We start from the raw sequence: 25992 nt of genomic DNA, 5'->3' as shown, positions 1-25992 counted from the left end.
ATACTCCGTAGGCTATATGCATCAAGGCAGATGTTTTTTTTACATTAAAAGTGAAAGGATAGTTAGCTTTGTGCTCACCACGCAGCTGTGTCTGAAAAGGCAGTTTTGTATACTTAATAATTGTCACCACTACACAACTAAGTATTGATATTTTTCTGTTATTTCTATAATTCTATTACACAACTAAGTTGTTCAATATGATTTTGGCAAGTGAAGTACTAAGGGAAAATATTCCTTTGAAAATACCAAGCCCAACACAGTTCATACAGCATTGTTACCCTAACTAGTTTTTTAACACAAAATTTACAAGAGTGACAGTATTTCACACTAGCATTCATCTTCTGCCATAGTGCAAACCAACCAGTCCATGTCCACAAATAATATAAACTAATTCTGAAAATTTTCTTACTTCGAATAGACCAAAATTATGCAATACAAAATGTTCTCGTGGGGGCAGAGGACTTAATTTTGATTCTTCTGGTACCATTGTTTTTTGTATAAGGAATAGAAACAGTCATCATAATCATAGTAGTGAGTGTTGTATGCTAGGTTCTTAGAATTGCAATAAAAAAAATTAGACCGAAATTTTCCGGCAGGAAGGCAGCCTATGAAGAATATGTGGTTTTATATGACTTTAAAAGTGCCATTAGATTTTTATCATGTATTTCATCAATAATACATTCATGATACTGTATTTGCAAAATGTCATAGTGCAAACAAATGATCTTATATTTGACCAAGCTATGATCGATCTGATGACACATGCACATGCAATAAACCACAACAGTGCCATGTAGGATTGTACACAATTTTTTACCCCACTCATACAAGAATTTTTGTAAAATTAAGATTATATATTATTTTTTCAATGTATGAGTCTCTGTTTTGGAATCAGATGAATCCGGCAAATCCACGATAGTGAATCATAAAATTGTATGGACAGAATTAAGGAATTTACAGCCCTCTTTATATACATTGTAATTATATCAGTCAATTCTAAGGCAATTAGAGATAAACGTATAAACTAGGAAACCCTTACCTGTCAAAGATAACATATTAGGCATCAAATATCCCTGCCACATGCCATCTCTGCACAACCCACGAGCCCAGCACAACCCACGAGCCCAACCCAACCGCTGCTTTTATTTATACATCTCCTTGGCCTCTTGCATGCTTGTTTCGCTGCCCACCTCTCTCCCCCTCTATAGTGCCAGCTTGTTTACTTGCAGATCCAGGCTCTCCTGCCCCTCTGTCTCTCTCTCTCTCTCTCTAGCTCAACAAGTGCAGTGCTCTGTTCTGCCTCTCTCCTATAGCAAGATCCATCTCTCTGCTGCTTCATTTCTCCCTCAAGAATTGAGCACACATGAAGAGGCCCACCAGCAGAGGATCCTCAATGGTCAGCCAAGCAACCACAGATCAACAAGGTACACAACAATTAGTTCCCAATTTTACTATATTTGTTCTTCAATGGCATGCAAATATGAAAAATACAACAAATTTATGGCGAATGATTTGCTTGCTTCTCAGTTCTACATTTTTCTCTAATATCTTGAGCATACTATTAATATACATTTTGAAGAATATATATAAAACCATATAGGGATCAGTGTCAGAGTGACAAACATCAAATTAACAACTGGCTACACAACTTGGCTATTAATCTACTCTTTATCTCTCTTGCTTGCAGAAGACAGCTGCAGGTACATGGAGCGGCACGGAGTGGACGGCGATGGCGGCGCCGCCGCTGCTGAGCGCGACGACATGGAGGCCGGGGCGTACGACGAGGAGGACGACGATGACGAGCAAGCAGGGTCCCGCGGCGGCCTCGGGGAGAAGAAGAGGCGCCTGGCGGCGGATCAGGTGCGAGCGCTGGAGCGGAGCTTCGAGGTGGACAACAAGCTGGACCCGGAGCGCAAGGCCCGGATCGCGCACGACCTCAGCCTCCACCCGCGCCAGGTCGCCGTCTGGTTCCAGAACCGCCGCGCGCGCTGGAAGACCAAGCAGATCGAGCGCGACTTCGCCGCGCTCCGCGCACGCCACGACGCGCTCCGGGCCGAATGCGACGCGCTCCGCCGCGACAAGGACACCCTCGCCGCCGAGGTACGGACGGATCGAGCAGCTCCCTCCACTCCCCCTGGCCTGTATATATAGCTTGTACCTCTCGCCACGCTTGTTGCCGTATACATCAATTCAATTGACTGACCAAGAAGCCATGTGTCCGTGTCCAGATAAGGGAGCTGAGGGAGAAGGTGGAGAGGCAGATGGATGTGAAGCTGGAGTCCGCGGAGGAGATGCTGCCGGTCGCGGCGGGGACAGCCGCCGCCGCCGCCGCCGCCGCTGTGTACAAGGACGGGTCTACGGACAGCGACTCGAGCGCCGTGTTCAACGAGGAGGCGTCGCCGTACTCCGGCGCGGCCTTCGACCACCAGCACCAACACCAATTCCACCCAAGCTTCACGAGTTTCACCTCGTTCCTGGCCTCATCAAGCTCCCTGAGCTCCTCTTTTCCTTCTTCCTTGTACCATGGGGTTTCGCATTTGGACCAGGAAGCGGACGGCTTCCTCAGCGCTACCGCCGCCGACGGTTTCTTCGCGGAGGAGCAGGGCGCCGGCCTCGGCAGCTGGTACGGCAGTGAGGGTTGGTAGAGGTGAGCTGTTGGCTGGCTGGAGAATTGGTGAACACAATTCCTGTAAAAATATGGCGCTGTACATGCATGCATGGGGGGTAATTAGGTGGGGTCAATTTCTATAGTTTTTACCGGCTGGGGAATAGGCCACGGAAGGAGGAGATAGGTTATGCTGGTCTTGGTTGACAGTTACCCCGCTCTCCTGGGTTAATTCTTTAGACATCTCACAGTCTCACTATCTGTCGGATGCATGTCAAATAGAGAGAGAGAGAGAGAGAGAGAGAGAGAGAGAGAGAGAGAGAGAGAGAGAGAGAGGGAGGATTAATTATAAGGAGACTGAGAGAGGATTAAGGAAATGTCTGAGGGCGTAAATGTAAACTGGATGCTTTGGGGGGTAGGCAGTACTTGGTCTCCTACTAGCTAGGTTACAAGTTAAAGCCTAGCTGTTGTAAATCATCATTTACTTTATAAATAGTATAAATATATATATGTGGATGCAGATCATGGATATCAAGGGTAAAAAGTAGAAACGAGTGACTGTAAGTTAGCCCCTTGTGTTTGAAGTGGTAAAAGTAAGCTTTTCACATGCCGTATTTGTGCCTAGATTTTCCTCCTGGGATGTGCTTCTTTAAGCAACAATGGAAGTAGTGAAGCAAACCAATGCAAAGCTAGTGATGCAGGCGTGACAGCGACGAGTGGACTTGTTAAGCCATGGCACGGCGCTAGCTCTTGCTCGGCCTGAAAGGAAGAGGCGATAGATAAGAATGCGGCCGGGCCCGGCCCTCCATTCAATATTAGTAGGGACATATCTAGTGCAAATTACAATTTCGTGAAAACTTGTATAAACCATAGCAAAAAAAAGTCATCTAAATTCAAAAAAAATCACACATGTAGATGATATGATGATACACAACCTTATAATATATTTTGTCCAAACTTGACTCCGTCTGTGAGATATAAAAAGAACAAATTTCAAGCCAGAAAGCTGTCCAAATGATTTGTTAGAAATTTGTTATTTTTATATCGCATAAACGAAGTCGAGTTTGGACAAGATATTTTACAAGGTTGTGTATCATCTACATGTGTGATTTTTTTGGTGAATTTAGATGACTTTTTGCTGTAATTTGCATAAATTTTTAAGAAGTTGTGGTTTGCACTAGAGATATGCTCCGGCGGTGAAGACCAGCAACGCAAACGCCTACCACTGTAAGAAGATACCGGCTGGTGCGGGGCCCGGCCTCTCTTCTAGATGCATCTTGGAAAGCGATGCGCGCAATGAGCTAAGCCAATGGATCCAACATATCTGCCCGCAATATTTTTTCATATGCGCATGAGCGGCGCGCGACGTCGTCATTGGGTGATCTTTACATCACCTGAGTTTGAATGCAATGTGATGAGGAGTGTGTGCGGGAGCGGTCTAGTTTATTATTTGATTCAAGTGTCATCTGGAGGAGATCAGGGCGCACATTTGAAGTGGGCAGAGTAATAACGAGCGTTTACTATATATGCCACTCTTTTGATGTTTGAGTGAATACTCTTTTATGTATGCATGCTCCGCCAAGAGATGTGTTGACAAAATTAAAAGACCTCCGACCACATAAAGAGAGACGACATTCGATCCCTTGGCTAATCAAAATTATGTTGCTGTTTAACCAAACATTAATAAAATTACATATTTGAACTACGGTTAAAATGATGCTGATTTCGTAACCATTGAAAATGTAGTAAAGAATCAAAGATCAAAAATATACATTAAAAGACTTTCTTGTTCTAATAATATGTTTACAGGTATGTATTTAATTTTCCTTTCATCAAGCAATGATATTATTTATTTTTCTTCCAAAAATAACATATGTCTTTCCTTTCGTTACATAAAACTTCTTAGTGGAACCTCCGTGAGGGGTACTGTGGGCCCAATCTAACTCAACTTTTATAGTATAGATAAATAGAGGTAGTATCCAAATTAAATATCGATAACTCGTCATATGTATGGCTATATCCTTGTGTCCTTAGATACGGCATCCCCCCCCCCCCTCTTCTCGCGCAGGCGGCGTCGGCTTATATTGGTGTGTAGTGTAAAGAAGTTGCATCATGTAAGGATATTGATCTCATTATGACATTATTTGTGATTTTGGTGATTGTGTGACAACATGATCAATAGGACTTGTGAGATTATATTTTTAGAATTTCTAGATCACATGGATGGAGTCCAAACAATATCCAAATAATATCCAAGGCGTCCAATTTGCTATCAAAATGTCCAATTCATAGTGAAAAATAAAGTAGAGAGAATATATTTGAGGTGACCAAATGACGGCTGCGATGAATTAGACAAGTGCAGCAGAATATAGAGCAACAGTTAAATCGACGGATGGAAGATGAAAGAATCGGTGCAATGATCAATGCATTGGATAGTGCTGATGAAGAAGACCTACTGCGACGGGTCAAACCGACGGTGTATAGTTTGAGGGCATAAGTGCAATCAGCGGTGCAATACTGGACAGCGACAAGAAATAAAAACTCGATTAGTTTAGCCGACGGGTCAAAAAGAAATGAAAACTCAATTAGTTTAACCGACGGGTCAAAGTGGAGCTTCGGTGCATTGACCTCGGTAATATCAAGCTACGAGGACCAAGTTCTTAAGGACCGATTGAACTGACGGTGCATCGATATAAACATCGGTGCAATGACGTCAGCAAAACGTGGTATGTCTGATGGAGTTCAATAGCTATATGGGGCTTGAATAGGGTGACCGGTTGAACCCACACCCCCATGCATAGGCGTCAGTTCAACCGATACTATGCTGAATTTTGCTAGCCATTGGAGCGACGGCTCAATGAAGTTTGTGGCCTATATATATATGCCTCATCCCGAGTCTTTTGAGATTGCCAGAGTCCAGAGGAACCCCATACACACCAGAGAACACCTAAGACACCAAAATGCTTAGTGATCACATCTATAAGTTTTAGAATAAATTTTTGTGAGTGTTAGTTATAGGATTAGCTCTTGAGAGAGTATGAGAGCAAGGTGTCCTTGTGCATTGGTTCTTGAGTGAGCCACAGCTGTATCTTGGTGTGCCGGCCTTCTTAGAGTTTTGGTGGCTTGCCGTCTACGTCTTCGACCCTCTGACTTGGTGTGGAGCGGCGTCGACGGCTTTGTGCGGGGAACATGGAGACCCCCATCTTTTATGGAGAAACTCCTTAGTGGAAAGCGGGGTCGATGTGACCGGGAACTTGGTGTGACCTTGGTGGCCTAGTCTTTGTAGCAAGTCAAGGTGTCCCCGGAATAGACCTAGTGACCGAGAAGCGTTACTCTTAGTATGTACATTAACAACATGAACTAGGGGTGGCTTTTGTGCCTACCGATACCAGAGGATACGTCCTTGTGCCTAAGAGTTTGATTCCTCTCATCCCCTCTTTACATTTCCGCATTTAATATTGGAACTTGTTGCCTTTACTTTTTTTTAATTATAGATCCAGCTAGGATTGGTTATAAATTGCAAAACTTTTTTTAGAATAAGAGTTTCACACTAGATGAAAATGTAGTTGCACATCCAGATAGCATGCAATGGTTTAAATCTATGTGCAAACTAATTAGAGTCATATGTTAAAAATTTAATTGTTTAATTCAACCCCTCCCCCTCTTAAGCTATGAGCACCCGATTTCTTTCGTATCCAACTCACTATATATTCAAATAATTGGTAAAATGTTGTTGATTTAGTAGCTACTATTGAAAATGTAATTCAGAATCTACATTTGAAGACTTTCTTATTCTAAAATATGTATACAACGATCAAGAAAGGGAGTATCAAGAAAGGGATAGTTCCTTTTTTTTATTTTTTCTATTATAATATCAAGAAATGGAATGGAATTGAACCGAGATCTCATGGATGCTACTCAAGTGCTCTAACCGCTAGGCTAGTTGTCTTTTCGCTAGCTATCGATGCGATCTTTGTTTTAGACAATATATTTGATTCCATTCCATAAAAAATCATGAAAAACAAAATAGGTTTTCTTCCCTATTTTTTTCAAAATAGCATCAAACACGTTAAAAATGTTATGCACATGATTGTGGGGAAAAGGCAGTTTTGTAGCATTATAGTATTTCTATGTTTTATAACTGAGGAGATTAGTGGTCAAGGTTTCAATTTGGTCACGCGGCACTTAAAATTAGGAAACAATTTTATAATATATATAAGTCAAAATAAGGAACATATTTGTTGTGGAGTAAGAGTAAGAAACGTTGCAACAGGCAAACAATTTTTTTCAACAAATCACGCTGGCAGTGGTGACTTCGTGTCAATTTCGAGAATTTGACAGCTCAGTCTCTCAGAGATGCTCATAGTGGTAAGATTGCGTGCGTATGTTTATAAAGATGAGTGTGCGTGCATTTGTGAACGGCTATGATTGTACCATGTTGTGAAAAAAAAAACAAATTGCGCCCATTTTATGCAGCTTTGTAATGAAATTGTTACCCTGAAACTGAAAACACATGCGCATGGCTCGCAAACAGCTAGGCCATGAGCGGCCCACCTCCATGACCGGCTGCCGGGTTTGCCCTCCTCCTTTATCCTGAGCGAGTCAGTCGTGCTCGGCGTCGTCGTTTTGGATGGTAGCGGCGCGGCGGAGGACGGCATCACAGCACATGGCCAGCACAGTACGGCGGCGGACACTTGTTGACTCTCTGGGCCATCACAGCGAGAGATCGGCAGATCTCGGCCGTTCCTCCCGGCATGACCCATCCGGTGGGCCCGCTATGTACACCTCGGCCCCATTTTCTTTGCACGCCAGCATGGGCCGTGTCAATGGAGGAGGATCTAATTGAAGTGTGCCATTCTCGCACGGGCACGCACAAAATATTCTGACAGAGTGGTAAGTGGAAATTAAAGTGGGCACATTCCCTCTTTGTTTATGGTGAGCTTTAGTTAACTTGATCTCAAGAGATCAAAGATGTCTTAAGAAAATGATTTGCGGCTTTGTTAATGTCACCATGATTGAGCTTTGGAAGATTCGTGGCATGTGAGGCAGCTAAGAGGCTGGTTAGCAAGTAGGGTAGCATGTTCCATGTTCCCCTTCAACCCCACAAACGAGGCATCATATCGGTGAAAAGAATATGCCACAAAGGGGAAAAAAAGTTATAGAACAACGGTTTGGGTTTGAAAAGGAAAAGGGCCGTGATTAGAAAATCTATGTGCATTGTTACTTTTATCTATTTTATACATATATTTTGTTGTTATATATTGTTCGTCTTACAAGTGGGTGTGTGTTAATGTACTATGGGCAAGTGGATCGAAGTGAGATGGAGGAGGTTGAAAGCATAATAGGCTAATTCCATTTGCTTACTATTTTGTCCTCCATTTTGCTTCACATGGTTCGGAGAAGTTTGACTTGAGAAAAAAAAGTGAACTACAATTTGAAATGGAAGGTATTCGGTGTTCAATGTTCAATTCATGTCTATCACAAATATAGGGGCTTGTAGGAATCATTCAGCGATAGGCGTACATTGCTGCCACAGTACATAGGGGGTTTAAGACATCATTGAACAATCAGCGTGCATTGCTATTTGTAGTTAATTCCACAAGTCTATGCAAAAAGAGCTTTTCTCCCCACTCCCTATCCTCGTGTCACCATAGAGACGAGTGACAAATCTAAACTATGATATCGATTCATTCCATCCGCACATCAAAATAACCAGTAATTCAAATCTAAGCCTATTCCAGTCGAGATGTACATCCAGAAACATCACATGAATATTTTCAATGCACACAAACCCAATGAAATCCGGGCAAGACATCACATGGAACTGCAGCACTTGCTCTTGGGAATCTCCTGGGCGGGGCCTGGGACGAGGACCTTCTTCCCTGCCAGTGACGGGGCAGCACCGTTGGCCTTGGGGTCCACCGCCATGTTCTTCTTGCTGTGAATCTTGAAGATCTCTGTCAAGACAGTCTGAAAGGAGTTCTCGACATTGGTGGCCTGCAGCGCGGAGGTCTCCAGGAAGAAGAGGTTCTCCTTCTCGGCAAACTCCTTGGCGTCCTCGGTGCTCACAGCACGCTCCTCCTCGAGGTCACTCTTGTTGCCAACCAGCATGATGACAATGTTCTTGTCAGCATGGCCACGGAGCTCCTCCAGCCAACGAGGAATGTGGTCGAAGCTCTGGCGTTTGGTGATATCATAGACTAGCAAAGCTCCTAGAGCACCTCTGTAGTATGCGCTTGTGACAGCTCTATACCTGTAGTAGTTGAAATAACCAGCATGAGAGGTTGCCAAGTTATTAGGTGGTTAAACAAAGATATGATGGTTCAGATGAAGTGTGAAATGCTATGACATGATGTCTCAACTGGGAACATTTCTCTTTCTACAGGGTGACAATTGTGAGTACAGATAAGACAGTTGTCTAGATATGCAGGATACCCATCGCATGGAATTAGCAGTAGTGGCCTATTGTCAATCACATCTACAGGTGCAAAAAAAAATACAGTTCAAATGAGAAACGCAAATAACAGGAAAACAGCAACTGCAGCAGCCTGAACAAAATATTACTATGGTTGCGAGCATTTGTGCACTTAGAAACCATAAGCATAAAGAATAGCTAAAACAAGCATTTGAACAAATTGTCACCGGTACGTGTTCTTGATTAGAGGAAATGAATCCACCTGTTAGAAACTTTGTACGTGAATGCATAAATCCACACACTTCATAATTCAGTGGATGAAGTAGAACTTAGGCCATGACATTTAATGTGTGCAAACACTGGAAAATAACCAAAACGAACTGTCCAATTTCAGGCAAGCAGTGAAAATGTCAATCTACAGAGAAGAAAACCACACACCAAAATTAAACTAAACAAATGTATGCCTTTACTGCAAGAGGAAAATCTTATTAAAATTGCATCTACAAAATGTTCAAACAACTAGCATGCCAATTTCAAATTTGATTCATTGAATCCTAGTTGAATAATTTTATGACATTTGTTATAAATAAACTTTAGACAGTCTGCAGAGAACGAAAGGGGGAAAGTCAAAACCACATTCAAAGTTACATGAGTGCAATTTTAACACAATTCATACAAGGTATGATTGATTTGGTGGCCCAAACCACGACCAGGCCCAACTAGTGCAGGACGGTCATGTTTGGTTGCCAAGCCAGACCATACAGGCAGGACCGAGCAGTGCCAGATTCCCTTAGGAGAGTTAGGCAAGACAGGAACACGGAGTTTGGACTTCACCGTCAAGCCAGGCTGTGGGGCTGCGGCCTGAGGCACAGGTGGGCGTGAAATGCATTGCAATCTGTGACCATCTGTCCTTTGCCCACCCAACCAAATGCCGTCATGATAAACCTGGCCCACATGGGCCATGCAATTTTTTTTTTTTTGAAGAAATGGGCCATGCAAACTAAACACGCCACCCTGCATGCACAGAACCAGGTCCACACTGGCCTGGTTTGGACACGCAGCCAGGCCCCAAGGCATCCAACAAATCAATTACGCCCACAATGTTAAAAGAGGTTGCAAAGTGGACCAATAGTTGCCAGTTATAAGTAGAAACATTGCCAAATCCCTTACACAAAAACAAGTATATTAAATGACTGGAGCAAGTTATACTCTAACAGTACCATGCATTAATGTCTCAGAAGTCAAAATATGCTATTAGTATGAACGAAGTTAAAATTAACAATACCTAACTGTTCAATCTTAGTATGAACGAAGTCAAAATATGCTGTTAGTATGAACAAAGTTAAATCCTATACAGCAAATCCAATAGTTCACAAGGATAACCACCAATCCACCATGACCTTCCCATGTTCACTCTTTCAATCACTCAAATTTGCCAACTATCATCACTGCCCTACAACTCTTTAAAGTCATTAACTACAAAATGAGATCATCAAAGCAAAACATACCTAACTGTCGCATGCTTGTTAGGAAATAGGTAGGGGCACCAAAGAATGCATTTGATATTTTTTGGAAATAAATATGCTGAGCTACTAATGAATTCATTGCATCAGCTTACTGATCATATGTAAATTAATATCTCATTTATTTGGAGTTCTTTCTTTGTTGACATGGAAATCGGCGTTCTTTTGAGCAGTAGCTTGCCCCGACAATATACAATACAACAGTAGCGACCATGAATAAAAAAAGCCCCTAGTTTAACGAGTTCGCAGCTTTTCCCGCTCGGGCCGAAGACCGGGGAAGTTGAGGAGAGATGGGGAGACCCAACTGCTGCCGGTCGGGACGGACAGGAAAGGGGCGGTTCCGGAAATGGAAATGGTAACAGCGGCCCAACTTCAAAGAGTAGACTGATGTGTGAATATCATTTCCCATCATAGATCTAATTGTTTCTAATTGATCTCAAGGAATATATGGTGAGATTTTACATCCTGTGAATATTTATCTAGGCAGCTTAATTTATAGTATAGCATTAGCACAAAACAACATGCAACTCTATTGACGAATGACGATTCTCTTGATGATGTGCTGCCACACACTACAACCTATGTCAAGAAGGCCATAACACTATGAATCAATATTTATTTATTTATTTAGCAAATGAAACCCACCATTTTACCCACCCTCGACAAATGAGAACACCATGCAAAACTTGCTGAATTTGACACTGCATGGAACAAAAGCACGTCAGTATTTTTAGTCAAGAGTATCCCATATCCTACCCGTGAGACCATGACACCATGATTTCAGCTAAATTCACAGTGCTGACTGTTGCATCTGTTTGATTGCCAGAACGCACAAGAAATAAGTCCACCAAGGAATCCATGTGGCATGTCAGGTGTCAAAAAAGATTAAATAGTAGTTTCATTCACTCATGGCAGGAGTGCCATGGTTGCTAACTTTGACACCAAGCCCAGGAGTTCTAGTATATGGCAAAGACTACACTCATGCCATATCATGTAAGTTCACACTTCACACCGCTATATCTAACTACCCACCCCCACCCCCACCCACACACACTAAATTTAAGCAGGCTAGTACAACAAGCAATGCGTTGATACTGAATATCTAGCAGATCCAGGCTGTGTCACAGGTTACTCTCTGTTCCATTCCCTTGAGTAGGGTGAAAGGTAAGGCAAGCTAAGCAGATTTCCTAAACCACTAGAGTGTGGAGATCTGCAACTCTACTAACCACCTTCGTGCAGCAGCGGTGTACCAGAAATCCTTCCCAACTGATCCGCGCACACCACATCAAAATCACACGAATAATGCGCCGATTTGAACGCCGAAAATTGCGAAATGGACAGAAATAGAGCTTAAAATGACTAGGCGCTTCACTGCTGAGCACTACCTCCTAAACCCTTTATTTTTGGTTTTTTTTTGTGGGTGGATTGGGGGGGAGGTTCTACGGGAACATCACCCCCCGTGATCGGAGCGGCGGAACGCGGAAAGAGAAGGGACTTGCCTCTCCTGGCCGGCGGTGTCCCAGATCTGCGCCTTGACGGACTTGTGCTCGATGACGAGCGTCCGCGTCTGGAACTCGACCCCGATGGTGGCCTTGGAGTCGAGGCTGAACTCGTTGCGGGCGAAGCGGGCCAGGATCTGCGACTTGCCGACTGCGGAGTCGCCGATGAGCACCACCTTGAAGACGTAGTCCACCTTGTCCCCGCCCCCCGCCATGGCCTCCTCCCTTCCTGGGTCCGCTGGCTCGGCCGCTCGCTCGCGCGACGACGAAGGCTGCGGCGGAGGCTCGGAGGGAGGACAGGACACAGGACTGAGGCGGCGGAGTGCGCGTGGGGGTTTTGGTTTTTTTTTTTTTTTTTGACTCGAGATTTGAGATGAAACGAAGGAAGCGGGGAAGACGCACTGCTCTGTCGGCCCCTGCCTGCCCTCGGGGTGGGTTTGAATGGCAGTAGGCGGCGGTGGTACCGTGTGCTGGGCCTTGAGATGCGCAATGACGAAGTCGCCCCTGCCGTATTCCACCATCCCCCCCGGGTTGAAAAGATCGGAAAACCATCGGTGAAAGGAACCCATTATTTTCACTTCTATATTTTTTTATCCAAAATGAAACAATACGATATTATTGAATAAAAATAGCACAATATATGGTCACCTATAGTCACCATGAATTCAGGTCGACCAGGTTATGGGTTGGAGTTATACATGAGTGATGGCTCTCTAAAATTATAGGTATAACTCTCCAAAAATATAGAGTTAAATACAACAGCAGCCCTCGAACTTGTTTTCAGATACCACTTAGGTCCACGAACTCGCAAAATCGAAATTCAGCACCCTGAACTTATTAAATTGTGTCACTTAGATCCATAACCCTTCAAATGACATGAATATATGAAAAAAAGTTCTTGAATTTTACCATCTTCTGTACCTACATCATCAAAAGCATCATGTCGAGCAGGCAACTGGGCCCTGCTCCTCCCCGCGCGCCACCTCGGGCGCCATGAACGCCGGCATGCCGCAGAGGGACCATGTCCGCGGTGTACGCCCGGACGGTGCGCTCGCCCAGCCGCCCGCCGCCGCCGCGAGGAGCTCGAGGCCACTGGATGCTTGGATCTGGCCGCCTCGCGGAGAGGGAGGGAGCCTCTCGTCGGAGCTGCCTCCCGTGCGCCCGCGCCATGGGAACTGCCCGCAGCCGCGCCGTACTCCGGCGGCGCGGATCCGGCGCGGGGGAAGGAGAGCGGGGAGGGAGACAGTCACGCTCGCCGGATTGCTGGCCGCACCACCGTCGCCTGCTCCTCCGCCGCCGCCACGAGCCCTGCACTATCAGCCGCGAGCCCAGTGCCGCTGGATGTGGCCGCGGCCACCGGAGCTTGCGAGGAGGGGCCGGCCACCTGCCGCCGCTGGGGCCGAGCCGGGGCAGAGGAGATAGGATGGGAGGCAGGGGCGCCGGCGTGGAGCCGCCGGGTGCTCCGCACGCTCCTCCCTCCCGCGGCGGAGAGGGCCGGAGCCCCTGAAGGACGACGGGCGGGCCCCTGCTCGCTGGATCTCGACGACCGTCGTGCGCGCGCCGCCATCGTCTCCATTCCTTCCTTTCTGGCCGCCATAGGAGGGCCGGAATTGGGGCACAGCGTGGATGGCGCCGTCACTCCTAGGCGCCACCGCCAGCGAGGGAGCGGAAAGGGGGGGTGTGGCGGCGTGCCGCCGGGGCAGGAAGGGCGGCGCGTCGAGCAGGGATGGGGCGGTGCGTCGAACAAGGAGTCTGGGAGGGAGAAGGGAGGAGGGGAGTGAGGGGGTGAAGGTAGAAGATAGCAATTTTGGAGGGGTTTTTTGCATATGTTCATGCCACGTGGCGCCATGTCAAGGTGTATGGACCAAAGTGACATAACTTAACAAGTTCAGGGTATCAGATTTCGATTTTGCGAGTTCGTGGATCTAAATGGCACCTCAAGACAAGTTTGAGGTCCGTGGGTGTATTTAACTTAAAAATATAAGTAGCAGAATTTACTAGTATTGTACGTCAATACATTATTGCTATCAATAAAATAGTGTAGAATACTGAAAACACGATAATTCTTGAAAACGATAGGGAAGATACTAAATCGTTTTTGTTTTTATTTTCGTATTTTCTTTTATCATTTTTACTTTTGTTATTTTGATAATTACTTTTCATTATTGTTTAGCCTTAAGTTAATAATAAAATCTTTAAAATGATTCTCAAAAATAAGGAATTACCGTTCTCGTTTTGCATTCCTATCTGTGTCATATCCTCAGCGGCGGAAGAGAAACGGGAGCAGGGATTTTTGTTTTCCTTCTCGCGGTGGCAGGATTTGGTGATGCTGATGGGTACAGAGCTTCAACTTCGGTTTGATTAATGAATGGCAATTCCCCCTGGACCACCACGGCAGTATATATATGTATAGCTCTCGGACAATTGATTCTTCTTAGTTCCTATCAAATGTGCTTTTGTTTTTCTTTAGTTTGTGTTACATTAAAACTAGTCCTTTCTTAGAAAAAAAAAGGAAAAACATCCGAACCAGCTTACTTAAAACTTCAATTCATACTGTATGAACCATTAGAATATACTCCCTCCGTTCCAAATTAGAAGATATTCCAACAATCTTAGAGAGTCAAAGTTTTTTATATTTGATCAAATTTATATAATAGAATAATGATATTTATTATATAAACTAAGTAACATTAGATTTTTTATTAGTTATATTTTCATAGTACATCAATTTGATATCATAAATTTTTATATTTCTCTTTATAATCTTGGTTAAATTTGAAATTGCTTTGACTCTCCAAAATTTTTGGGATGTCTTATAATTTGAAACAGAGGGAGTAGAAAAATTATCTCGTCCAATTCATGCTGCAAATGATACCAATATCTTACATTCTGAGTTTGGATGTGAAACCATTTTGCTTGTTTTGTCTCCGCCCTCTACTATGAATACTTGCGTTAGTGGTTCTCATTGGATCTTGGTACTGTGACTATCACTCAAAGTCAAATTTATTGAAGGCGGGCAAACTTTTTGTTCTTTTGCAAAATGTACTGAATTAATAAGATACTATTTATGCACCGCAAGTTTCGTTAATACTGAGCTTTTGTTTTTTATGGAAGACGAGTGTTTCAAAGCAATTGTAATCCTACCGTGACATATTGTTGCTTCAAGAGATTTGTGCTAGTTGATCCTACCTAGGAAGAAATGACAGAAGTACCCTTGTTCCCAATCCACTTCCACATAGCCACGTGCACCAAGCGTCGAATGACATTTCTCCTGCCCCCGAGATACTCTGCCTTTGGAATAGGAATATCTTTTTCCTTTTACCAGCTATTTCGATGGACGGTTGGTCTCGCTCAGCTATGCCCAATTCGGTCCGGCAACGTCACCCCTAAAAAACGATTAATCGAGGCGGGCAAAAATAATTAATCGAGACATTTTTTGCAACCGACTCAGATGCAAAGTCACGGTAAATGACCTCTTTTTCGAAATGGTTACGCATGCCCCGCCTCGGTTAATCAAAAATAAAATAAAAAAATCCTGAGCCTGTAGAGCCCATCACGGGCCCGCCAAGCTCATCGCCGCTGCCGGCTCCGTCCACACCACCTCTGCATGCCGCCGACCCGCCGCCACCCTTCTTGCTCAGGCCGCCCCTCTCGCCCGGGCCGCCGAGCCGCCACCGGGACAACAACGTTGGAGAGAGAGAGGAGGGAAGGAAAAGTGTGGCTGGAGGAGGGAGACAGAATTGCAGCCGGAAGAGGGAGAGTGTGAGTGGGTTAGGGTTATAGTCCGTTTATATAGTTTTCTCAGCAACGGGACTTCTATTAGGCCCGATCTACTAACCGAGACGGGCCTTTATAAGGCGCACGCCTAAAAAAATTGAGATATTAACCGAGGCGGTTAACTTAAAGGTAACCGTCTCGGTTAATAAAAAATGACTATCTAGGTTAATCGATACCATTAATCGAGGCAGTTGTAGTTCCTGCCTGCCTCGGAGGCGCTTTAAAAAGGTCGTGGTAAATTATTTTTGTAGTAATGGGTGGTCCATGATAAGGCTAGATGTGGGTAGGTCGGTCTCTCTGTGTGTGTGGAGGTGTGGGGTGGGGGGTTGGGTTTTTGGCGAAGATGGGTGCTGGGTTTCTAGCAAGAGTTAATTCCCCAAATACCATCAAAATTTAAGTCAATCCCTTGAATGCCATCAAAATTTAGGTCGTCCCTTCGTTGCCACTGAAATTTTATTCCAATCCCCTCAATGCCATTCCGTGAGTCTGCTGTTAGAATGACAGTTAAATGAGAGAAAAAAGACGTTACTACCCCTGTAAGACATGGATGAAATATTTTCTTTTCCCTTTCTTCGGCTCTGTCCTCTCCTCATCTTCTCCGCCGGCTCTATCCTCCTCTGCTCTATGCTCTCTTTCCCTCTCGCCCCGCCGTCCCGGTCATCCTCAGCGGTGCGCCACATCCTCGGCCATCCTTGGCCATGCGGAGGGGTGCGCGGAGCTCCACCATGGTGCGGCGGAGGCGCGCGGCGGCCATGCCGAGATGGAGGCGCACGACGGCGGGCATGGCGAGGCGGAGGCGCGCAGGGGAGGCGACGGCCCGCGCAGGCCTCCGCCGCCGGAGGAGGGTGGCACACGGCGCGGAGGAGGCCAGCATTGTGGCGCAGGCGGGCGAGTAGCGCGTCACCGTGGGCAAACGGCGGCAGGCCATGGCCTCCTCGCCGTGCCCCTCGCCGCACCGGATCTCCTCCCTCCTCCGGCCTCATCGCGGCCTCCGCCCCTCCGTGCTCCCTCTACCGCCTCCTCGTCGTGCCTCCTCGTGTGGCGCCTCTCCTGGCGGTGCGTCGCTGTCGTGCGGGGGGCTTGGTCCGCCCTCGCACAGCGTCTCTTGGCGGCGCGTTGTTGTCCCGCACGGGGGAGGGGTGCGGCGCTGGGCGGCGCGTTGCCGTCTCGCGCGGGGGGAGGGGTGCGGCGCTGGGGTGCGGGAAGGGGGTGACGGGTGGGCTTGGGAGGTGGGTGGGGTTGGGAGTTAGGGATAGGGTTCCTAGGGGTAGAATAAGAGAAAAAACTGTATAGATTGGACTTTAACGGTTGTATACAGTATTCTGACGATTTGTACTTGAAATTTGACGAAAATGGCATTGAGGGGATTGGAGTAAAATTTCAATGGCAATAAAGGGATGACCTAAATTTTGATGGCATTCGAGAGATTGGCTTAAAATTTGATGGCATTCATGGAATTAACTCTTCTAGCAAAGACTCTCCTTGGCTCCTGCCGAGATAGTTATAGTAACATCTTTGGCGCTCTATCCCTTGTTCGAGATATTGTTGTGAAGTGCTTCCACCTCTTTGGTGGTTCGTTTGAAAAATATTGTGTCTGGATCTTTGGTAGGCATTGACGGCGTTTGTGTGTTGTTTTCCTGGTTGGAAGCATTGTTGGGGAAACTTTATCATCCTCACTTGTGTCTATGATGTTCGAGGGTGTGCTTGATAGCCGGAGCATTTATGGTTCTGTTGGCTTCGTATTGTTATTTGATGGTTGTCTTATGTCGAGATTGTTGTGTGAGTGTTCTTTTTTGTTGTTTGTTTTGATTTGTAAGGGCCTGTTTGGTACTGTGGTCTGCGTATAAGCAGAACGCAGCTCTTCTCTCCTTTCTCGTGTTTTGGCCACTCTCAGTTCATTTGCCCGCTTCTCGCGTTGAGCGCAGTCGTCCACATATCGTTCGGCAGTTTTTTTTTTCTGTCCCAAACAAGGTCTAAGTATCTCTTCTCTATCACTATATGTACCGCAATTTTCTTGGCGGTTGTTTTTTTTTTAAAAAAAAACCGCACTCTTGACTTATGATCCTTCGTGGAGGAACTTAAACACAAGTATACATTAAATGGAGCTTAATGGATGGAAAAAGATCTTTTAAACCTCATGCGCAACAAATGAAATACCATAGGAATTCAAAATTCTAGCAGTTCTTTATTCACTCTCCGTATGAAACTTCGAAGATTTCAAATAGCTCAAAAAATCCAGTGTGAAATTTTCTCTAGGACCCGAATCCTTCGAGATTCTTCCCAGTTTCCCACTATGACCGCGTTCGGCAGGCTGGAGCTGGAGGCTGGAGCTAGAATGGTGTGAGAGAAAAATACTATTGGGCTGGCTGGAGTGATGTGAGAGGAAAATACTGTAGCGCTGGAGGGGAGATGACCAGCCGAACACAGTGTATGAAGATGCGGGCCTGCGAGGAATACCGTCATGCAGCGGCTCCAATGCGCATCATTTCCACACAAATACCGTCATGCAGCAATGCAGCGGTCGTGTTTAGATCTTTAGGGTAAAAAATTTAAAACAAAATTTTACTATTTCGGAGTACTAAATAAAATTTATTGTAAAACTTTTTGCACAAATGAATTGTAAATCACGAGATAAATCTAATAAGCCTAATTAATCTATGATTAGCAGATGATTACTATAACATCACTGTTGCGAATCATGAATTAAGTAGGTTTATTAAATTCGTCTTGCAATTTACAACCCATCCGTGCAAAAAACTTTGTAAATAAATTTTATTTAATATTCCATACATATGTTCAAACATTTTATGTAATATTTTAGGGTGTAAATTCTATGGATATAAATATTGCTTGAGGGAACGAGATCCTCTAACGTGCTCCTCACGTATAGGAGAGGATCTCGTGCTCCTAACTATGCATTTGGGGGGTGGGGGGAGGCAACTCTTATTAAACACACTGCAGTGATAGATGTTTTCATGACGCCAGCTTTATTCATCAATCAGCTCCATGCTGACAAAGCCACCCCCAAGAGCATTATTCCGATATAAACAAAACGACCGTCGATGAGATTTACATACCTGGTTGACGAATACCATTTACGAAAGAAAAAACAATATGAAAGGGGTTAAAGAAAGAATGGCCTGCTTTACAAAGCACATCCACTCATTCAGTTCACACCCTGCCATGATAAACAAGGGACCTAATCATGAACCTGGCATGTAAACAGAGCTTCTGGCACTCAAACACGGGACCTAATCGCAATGCTGACATCATGGGGCAATTCGCACATCTTGCAGCTGGAGAAGATTTGAGTACTGGTGATAAGATGAAGCCTATAACCAAAGTGCTGGCAGGTTAACAGTCAAGGGGACAACCTCTCGATGTGCCACGCTGTATTCCCATCTACTTCTCGCTGTGAGTATTGTAGCCTGTTTGCATCAAGGTATCACACGTTAAGTACATGTGTGCTGCCGTGTTCAGTGGCATAGAGGCTTTTTAGAGGGGGAAAACAGATGATGAAATAAAGGATGTAAGTAACATACCGGTCATGCAACCGAGACTGTTGGCCTTGCCAGAACTCAAAAAGTGTTGGTGTCAATCTGTAGCCGCCCCAGTATTCAGGTTTTGGGATCAAGCTACTGCAGTTACAGAACACAGCAAGGGGATTATTATTTAAGACTTCAGAAAACATAGCCAATTCCAGGATTCCAAGGCTAACAATTTTCAGGTAATAAAATGTGTGTAAAGTTTAGAGGCTTTGATTGAGGTGCCAACTGCTGTTATCAGCATCTAATAGACTAATAGAGTATTTGATTGTTCATAGCAAGCCTATCACACTAACTCAAACAGCATCTCTCTGGAGACGTTTAGATGTAGTGCCCAATCCACATAGCACAATTCTGTAGTAAGAGTTCAAGAGAATCCCTCTCCCTCTAATCCTTGGAAAGCGAGTAAACAACAATGTTCACAGCTGCAATGCAGAATTATTGTGGTTTACTGTTGATCAATAAAGGATATGGCCAGGAAGGTGCAGACATGTCACGGTAGAGTTATTTTATGGTTATGGTAGACTGTTTCATAAGTTCATGCTCACAAATAACAATCAGAACTTGGTTATGATGGCTGTTATTTGTTAAACCACCTTTGTTAGTATTAGGTCGCTCATTGCATTCTAAATTTGAAAGTTATAGAACATTTTTGTTGCCGCTACAAACAAATTGCGAGCAAACAAAGCAGCGAAAATGGAATTTCATGGCAAGAAAAGCAAAAGGAAAGAAAGAAACAAAAGAAAGTGTGATGGATAATAAATATGGATTCTATTGACACGTTAAACTCACCCATCAGAATATTTGTGCTCCAATTCCTTGTACGCCTGTTGAAGGACCTCCCTTCCAGCAATGACAGTACTCTGTTGAATAGAATGGTTAATTTGATTTTTCTTGGCAGATCAACTTCCATTTCATCTTTCGAGTAAAAGACATGGCAACAATTAAGTTTAAGCTTTCAATCCCGAACTAGCAGAGTACCTACCTGCTTGCTGACTATGGCACCAAGCTGACTTCCTCGTGGGCGGCTATGGAAATATTTCTCTGATTCTTCTTCTGGAACCTTCTCAACTGATCCTTCAACTCTTACCTGCATCCCACATGACTGCCAATTAGAGCCTGCAAGTACTTTTTTATAACCCCAGTTTTGCAACATGGCTCATTCAATGTACTTTTGTGAACGAAAATTACAGGATGCATCAGTGTAGTTGAAACCCAGTCAATAGTTAAGAGTTACCAAATCTAGTTGATGTTATGAATAGCACTTGTATTCATTATGAGGGCTCTAGGCCCGAATATATAGGGGTGCAACTTGATGATATTTAGGTGCACCTCCAACCCTCTTTAGTTCAAAATTTTGTACTACTTTCTCAAAGTGGGATCCTATTTTGGAGAAGAAGTACAAAATTTTGAACTAAAGAGGGTTGGAGGTGCACCTAAGGGTCACCTCTTTGCACCCCTACGAATACATGTACAGGTATTAGGAAATATGCACAAAAACCCTTATACAATGGGGAAACTACAAAAGATACATATACATCTAACAGTTGAGAACAACGAAGTGACATGAAAAGGGTTCAGAAAGGCAAAAATGCACAAAAAATGGAAAATCCTAAATGAACCGACCTAAATAGGAGTAATAAACCAGATTCTGATAAATTGTTACTAGTAGGATTAACAAACCAGATTCTGATAAAATGGTAATGAGATCTTGTTTGACACATTTAACACCACATATTATTGATGATTTTGAAAAGGAGTAACATAATCTGTCGGAGAAGGGTTAACATATTAAATTTTTGTTGTTAGCCTGGTTGGGGTTTTACCGTTGCTAGTTACTATGTGATACTGCAGATGACAGAAACTGTCCTATTAAATAATGTAGGGATTGGTTAATTCACCTGACGGTTCATCTCATTCCAATAGAAAAGGAGTGCTGCATTAGGATTTTCAGATAAGTCATGTGCCTTCCGGCTGCCATAATTTGTGTACCTGTACAAGAAACTATCAGACGATGTCTAAAAAACTCTATAGTATTTCACTGGGACAATAATGTGTCTGTCACATACCAAACAAATGTCTGCTTATCAACTCCCTTTAAAAGAACCATTCTTGAAGAACTGCACACAAAACAACAGGACAAGCAATTATCATTCTGAGTTTCTGCTACAACTACAAGAAGAGGTAACCAGCTTAGCTGGAAGAAATATGTTAGAAGAACAAATAGCCGTACGGTTTTCCCTCCCTGTTGACAGTTGTTAAAGCCATAGCATTGGGCTCACGCAGGCCAGCCGTGACTGCTTCATCAAACCATCTAAGGAACTACGCACATATGAAAGAAACATTTGTTAACAATATAAGGTTGCTCCAAGAAGAAAAATGGATATTTTCAAAGTTTCTTCCAGTTGACCATACCTGATCAAATGGATCAGGCATCACTTGACTCTCAAGAAGTTCTGGGGAAATATAGTTCTCCCTGAGAGATGAAATGTCAACAGATGGAGCTTTTCGAATTCTCGCGCACATCGATGTGCCAGGGTATGGTGGAAGCTTAAGTCCATATTTGTTCAAAATAGGTGGGGGAACAAACCTACCCCCAAGAAAATGGTGTGGGCCAGTGAACTTTTTTGCACAGAGCTTCGGGGCAGTCAGTGACACCTAGACACACCGCAGGTACTAAAATATGAACTTTGGAATTTTCAAACAGCATGTATTATGGTTATAGATGAATTTTAATCCAGAATGCTTCTAAGTAGGATGCTAACCAGCATATCAGGTTTAATCCCTCCTCCATCAACATCTCCCTCTTCAACATGCCATCCAGAAGGAATATCAACAGAAACAATTGCTGGTTTTTTATCTGAATTTCCAATAACACTCAATGAAATAAGCCTTTGGATAAGATCATCAAAGGGTGGTCTAGGTGTTCCTGTAAATATTTGCACAGAAAAAAAGGCAAAAACATAAGTAAAAAAATGAGAATCACAATCGATGCATGTCAGGAATATGATTGCGTACTCTTTTTTGAGTTCAATATGATTCAATTTACTCTAAATGATAGGACTAACATCATTTTCTTAATTAGCAACCTGTTCTAGATTTTTAAAAATTACACAATAGATAGGCCTCGGTTGCTCTGAAAAATATGCTTATTACCCAGTCCAAAAAACTTGTATGAGAAAGAACAAGAATCCAGCCTGTTCACCCAAAAATGGCGTTGCTAATGAGTTCACTAAGAATTTGACAGCAGTCAGTAACTGCATTTTCCATTTCAAGAAACATTCTTGTTTTAGCTGAAAGAATAACTATCACTTTGACAGTCTGCTTAATCCACATCTAACTTGTTTTCCATGCTGAAATTCAATTTCTCAACTCTGTTAATGAGGAAACAGCAAGATTGTAGTTTGATTGAGAATCTATAACCCTGTTTTAGAAATCATATTATGTGGAATCTTCACAAGGATTAAGTCTACGTAGCAACAGGGAAACTATTAATCTCCCGCAGAAGCTTCACATTAAAATCAGTGAACAAAAGCTAGACCAGCAAGGAAGGTTAAAACGCAAATTTACCATGGAACGAGAAACCAAACATTGCATCAACAATAATATCAAATTCCCTTGACAAGTCATGAGGTAGGTCTTCAGCAGGTATGAATGGGATCGACAGTGATTCAAGCTAAAAAACATAAGAATGTTCAGTTTATATTGGAAGAACCATACAGCATCCCAAGAAAATGAAGGAGGTGTGATAGTTTACCTGAGTAACAAGGCCAGAATACAGAGGCTTGGGCGTACGCTTCGGGTAGCAAACAGAGGGCCTATATCCAAAGTGATAAAGATGACGAGCAGCTACCAGACCATCACCGCCATTATTCCCTGGACCACAGATAATAAGGACCCTTGTATGTTCTTCACTCAACTTGTAAACCTGTGCTGATGATGAACTTTTTTAGAAACCGTTAATTGTGCATGCAGAAACCTTGAAAAAGGTTTGGTTTAAGAAGAAAAAATAATGAAAAACTAACATACACAGGCATAGAAATGCTAGCTCCTATAGGAAAATGCTACACATTGTACAGTGATCACATTGTATATAACTTTATTAGCTCCTAAGTTCGAATGTGTTTAGTAGAAGTTCAGAAATACTAAGCTAGTGCAGTCATGAGCTGTTGCATCCAGTTTTTTAGACAGCATTATAGTAGCAGTAGATGATATCTCGAATCAATTAACAGGAGATTCCACTTTCAATCTTATTCATCCAGAGAAAAAGTTCAGCTAAACTTGTGTCCTGACAATTTTGATCTTGAAACTAGCTTGCAGAGTAGCACACACATGAACCATGGAAACATTGCCACTTTATTCCACCGTAGGTTAGATAAAGAAGCCTCGATAGTGCCAAGCCCCTAACATAACTACCTGTCGACCCAATCAAGTTCAGGTAGCAGATTACAATCAAGTGACAGCATGGATAACATACAATTTGTTAACACTACAGAAGCCTCTAGGTTCCCAGAACTAAACACAATTATCGACTATCACTACCATCAACAACGATGCAGGGGCATGAACATTTTGGCCGATCCGCCAAATCGCCCGAGATGCTGAGGACCAATCATTCCAAAACGGAAAAAGCATGGTAAACGCAGTGCCCGACGCCCTTACCTCCGCAACGGCCGCCGCGACGCTCAACCCAGCGAGCTCCTGCAAAGACAACCAACCAGACGATCAGCAGCAATCCGTCCGTTCCCAACACAACAACCGAAGGAACAGCAACAGGGGAGGAGGGTCCCCTGACCATGAGCTGGTCGACGCTGAACCCGAGCGGGCCCATGAGCTGCTCGTCGATCTCCGCCGCGTCGCGCTGCGTGAGGTGCGTCACCTCCGCGGCGGCGGCCGCGGCCGCCGTCGCCGCCAGCGACGCCATGCCTCGCCTCGGCGGGCGGGGGAGGAAGGGGGCGCCCGGCTCGGCGGCGGGGAAGCCGGGGAGGCGGCGGGCTGGAGGCGGAGGGCGGAGGTGGGGGGTGGTAGGGTTTTGGCGGCGAGGGGAGGAGGGGATGAGAGGGCGGGGGCTGGTGGCGGTGCCGGTAGCGGTGGTGAGGAGGAATGGCATAGCAAGGGAGAGGATGGTGGGGGCCGATTTGTCGCGGGTTCTGGATGCGACGGCCAGCATCCTGCTCTGCGGCTCGGGCCGACTGGCGGCGCTACTGGTTTGGTATGGCGAGCGGTAACGTGGCGTGTGGTGTGCTGCGGGCTGCGGCATGCGGGCCCCGTGTGGATTTGCGTCCGTCGGTGCTACAATCCCAAAGAGTCATGCTATCAAACTTTTAAAAGTTTATTTGTATTCTTATTCGAAGTTTCTTTTACCTGTACCTCCCTTCCGTCAATTTCACCTCTACTAACAGTTAACTTGCAACAAAAAAAGACAATTTTACCCTTAGTTGTAGAAACATCAAATTTTCTATTATTATTACTCTAGTGTCTAGTGCCACCGTATAAATTTTTTTGTTCTTCACTCACGTCAAATGTCCTTCACTACTTCCTCCGTCCCACTACCACACTGTAAGTATTTCTAGTGTTTTGTGGGTCCCATCCCCATCCTTATCCCCCGGCCCCCCTTCAAGCCCTCCTAGCCCCATCCCTATCCTCGCTTCTCCTTGCTCTCCTAGCCCGCCCGGCGCCGCCGCCCCTTCAAGCTCCGGCTGCCGCCCCGCCCTCCTCCCCTCCCGATCCGGCCGCTACGCGGGAGGGCCGCCGTGTTGCCCTCCTCCCCTCCCGCTCCGGTCCCCGTGCGGGATCTGTCACGCCGCCCTCCTCTCCTCCCCCCCAGCTACCGTGCTGCCCTCTTCCTTTCCCGCTCCGGCCGCCGCGCCGCCCTCTTCCCTTCCCGCTCCGGCCGCCGCGCGGGGTCCGCCGCGCCGCCCTCTTCCCTTCCCGCTCCGGCCGCCGCGCGGGGGCCGCCGTATTGCCCCCTCCCTTCTCGCTCGGACTGCCGTGCGGGGGCTTGCCCCGTCGCCATCCTCCCCTTCCGCTCCGACTTTAGTTCCTGCTGCTAGATGCTGCGGTGTGCTCCGCCGGAGCAGCCGCAATGGCGTGCATGGATCAGCGCTCGGTGCGATGACGTCGCGCACGGGAGCATTGGACGGTCCGATGGCATCCGGTGCGACGACGGCACGCGGTACTGCGGTGGCGTCAGCAGCATCACTCGGAGTGGCGTCGGCGACAGGAGACGCTCCAGCGTCGGCAGGATGTGCGGCGGACGGCGGTGTACTCCGGAGCCACGCTTATCTCACTCACCTCAGGGGCAGATGCGTTATTTGCTCCTTCTGCTATTTTTCCTTTCGAATCCCTGGAATGCTAATATAATGGGACAGAGGGAGTATACAATTTCCTACAACAAATTAGATCCCGTGGCCTGGCCTCTGTGGCTCGGCTCCCCGCGCTGGCGAATACCGCGCCGCTCCAGGCGCTGCGGCAGCTCCCGCTCGTGCGTCGGTGCGTGCTGCCCTGCCTCCACGTGCCACACCCACTCACACGTGACTCCCCACCTCCATGCGTTGGGCGCGACTCCCCACCTCCATGCTTGGTCGTGGCCAGAACATTTCTGGTGTTACGAGTCCTTAAGGTGTTA

At 45.3% G+C, this 25992-nt stretch overlaps 3 protein-coding genes across 6 annotated transcripts; 1 reads left to right on the top strand and 2 right to left on the bottom strand.

The window, feature by feature from the left end:
- The first annotated feature begins 1164 nt into the window (after positions 1–1164).
- Positions 1165–2845, top strand: LOC120651198 (homeobox-leucine zipper protein HOX8-like). 2 transcript variants are annotated; one of them, XM_039928623.1, is made up of 3 exons: positions 1165–1424; positions 1691–2100; positions 2229–2845. In XM_039928623.1, the coding sequence occupies exons 1-3, from the start codon at positions 1364–1366 to the stop codon at positions 2643–2645; spliced, it is 888 nt and encodes a 295-aa protein (XP_039784557.1). In that variant the 5' UTR covers positions 1165–1363; the 3' UTR covers positions 2646–2845. The 2 variants fall into 2 exon arrangements, with proteins under 2 accessions (XP_039784557.1, XP_039784556.1); XM_039928622.1 differs by having other exon boundaries at positions 1168–1424; positions 1688–2100.
- Positions 2846–8099: 5254 nt separating this feature from the next.
- LOC120651196 (ras-related protein Rab11D-like) lies at positions 8100–12472 on the bottom strand. Its single transcript, XM_039928620.1, has 2 exons — positions 12043–12472; positions 8100–8858 (listed from the first exon to the last, which is right to left on the bottom strand). Exons 1-2 carry the CDS (start codon positions 12255–12257, stop codon positions 8420–8422), a joined length of 654 nt encoding a protein of 217 aa, XP_039784554.1. The 5' UTR covers positions 12258–12472; the 3' UTR covers positions 8100–8419.
- Positions 12473–18783: 6311 nt separating this feature from the next.
- On the bottom strand, positions 18784–24550 carry LOC120651195 (pyridoxine/pyridoxamine 5'-phosphate oxidase 1, chloroplastic-like). Of its 3 annotated transcripts, XM_039928617.1 has the most exons (14): positions 24160–24550; positions 24027–24065; positions 23122–23292; positions 22935–23040; positions 22130–22293; positions 21780–22022; positions 21598–21686; positions 21434–21484; positions 21266–21356; positions 20350–20454; positions 20157–20227; positions 19362–19457; positions 19194–19247; positions 18784–19115 (listed from the first exon to the last, which is right to left on the bottom strand). In XM_039928617.1, exons 1-14 carry the CDS (start codon positions 24532–24534, stop codon positions 19058–19060), a joined length of 1713 nt encoding a protein of 570 aa, XP_039784551.1. In that variant the 5' UTR covers positions 24535–24550; the 3' UTR covers positions 18784–19057. The 3 variants fall into 3 exon arrangements, with proteins under 3 accessions (XP_039784551.1, XP_039784553.1, XP_039784552.1); XM_039928619.1 differs by having other exon boundaries at positions 18784–19247; XM_039928618.1 differs by lacking the exons at positions 18784–19115; positions 19194–19247 and having other exon boundaries at positions 19256–19457.
- Positions 24551–25992: the final 1442 nt, after the last annotated feature.

This window comes from Panicum virgatum, chromosome 9K (genome assembly GCF_016808335.1).
Source record: "Panicum virgatum strain AP13 chromosome 9K, P.virgatum_v5, whole genome shotgun sequence".
Lineage (NCBI taxonomy): Eukaryota > Viridiplantae > Streptophyta > Magnoliopsida > Poales > Poaceae > Panicum > Panicum virgatum.
This window is presented reverse-complemented; position numbering and strand designations above follow the sequence as displayed.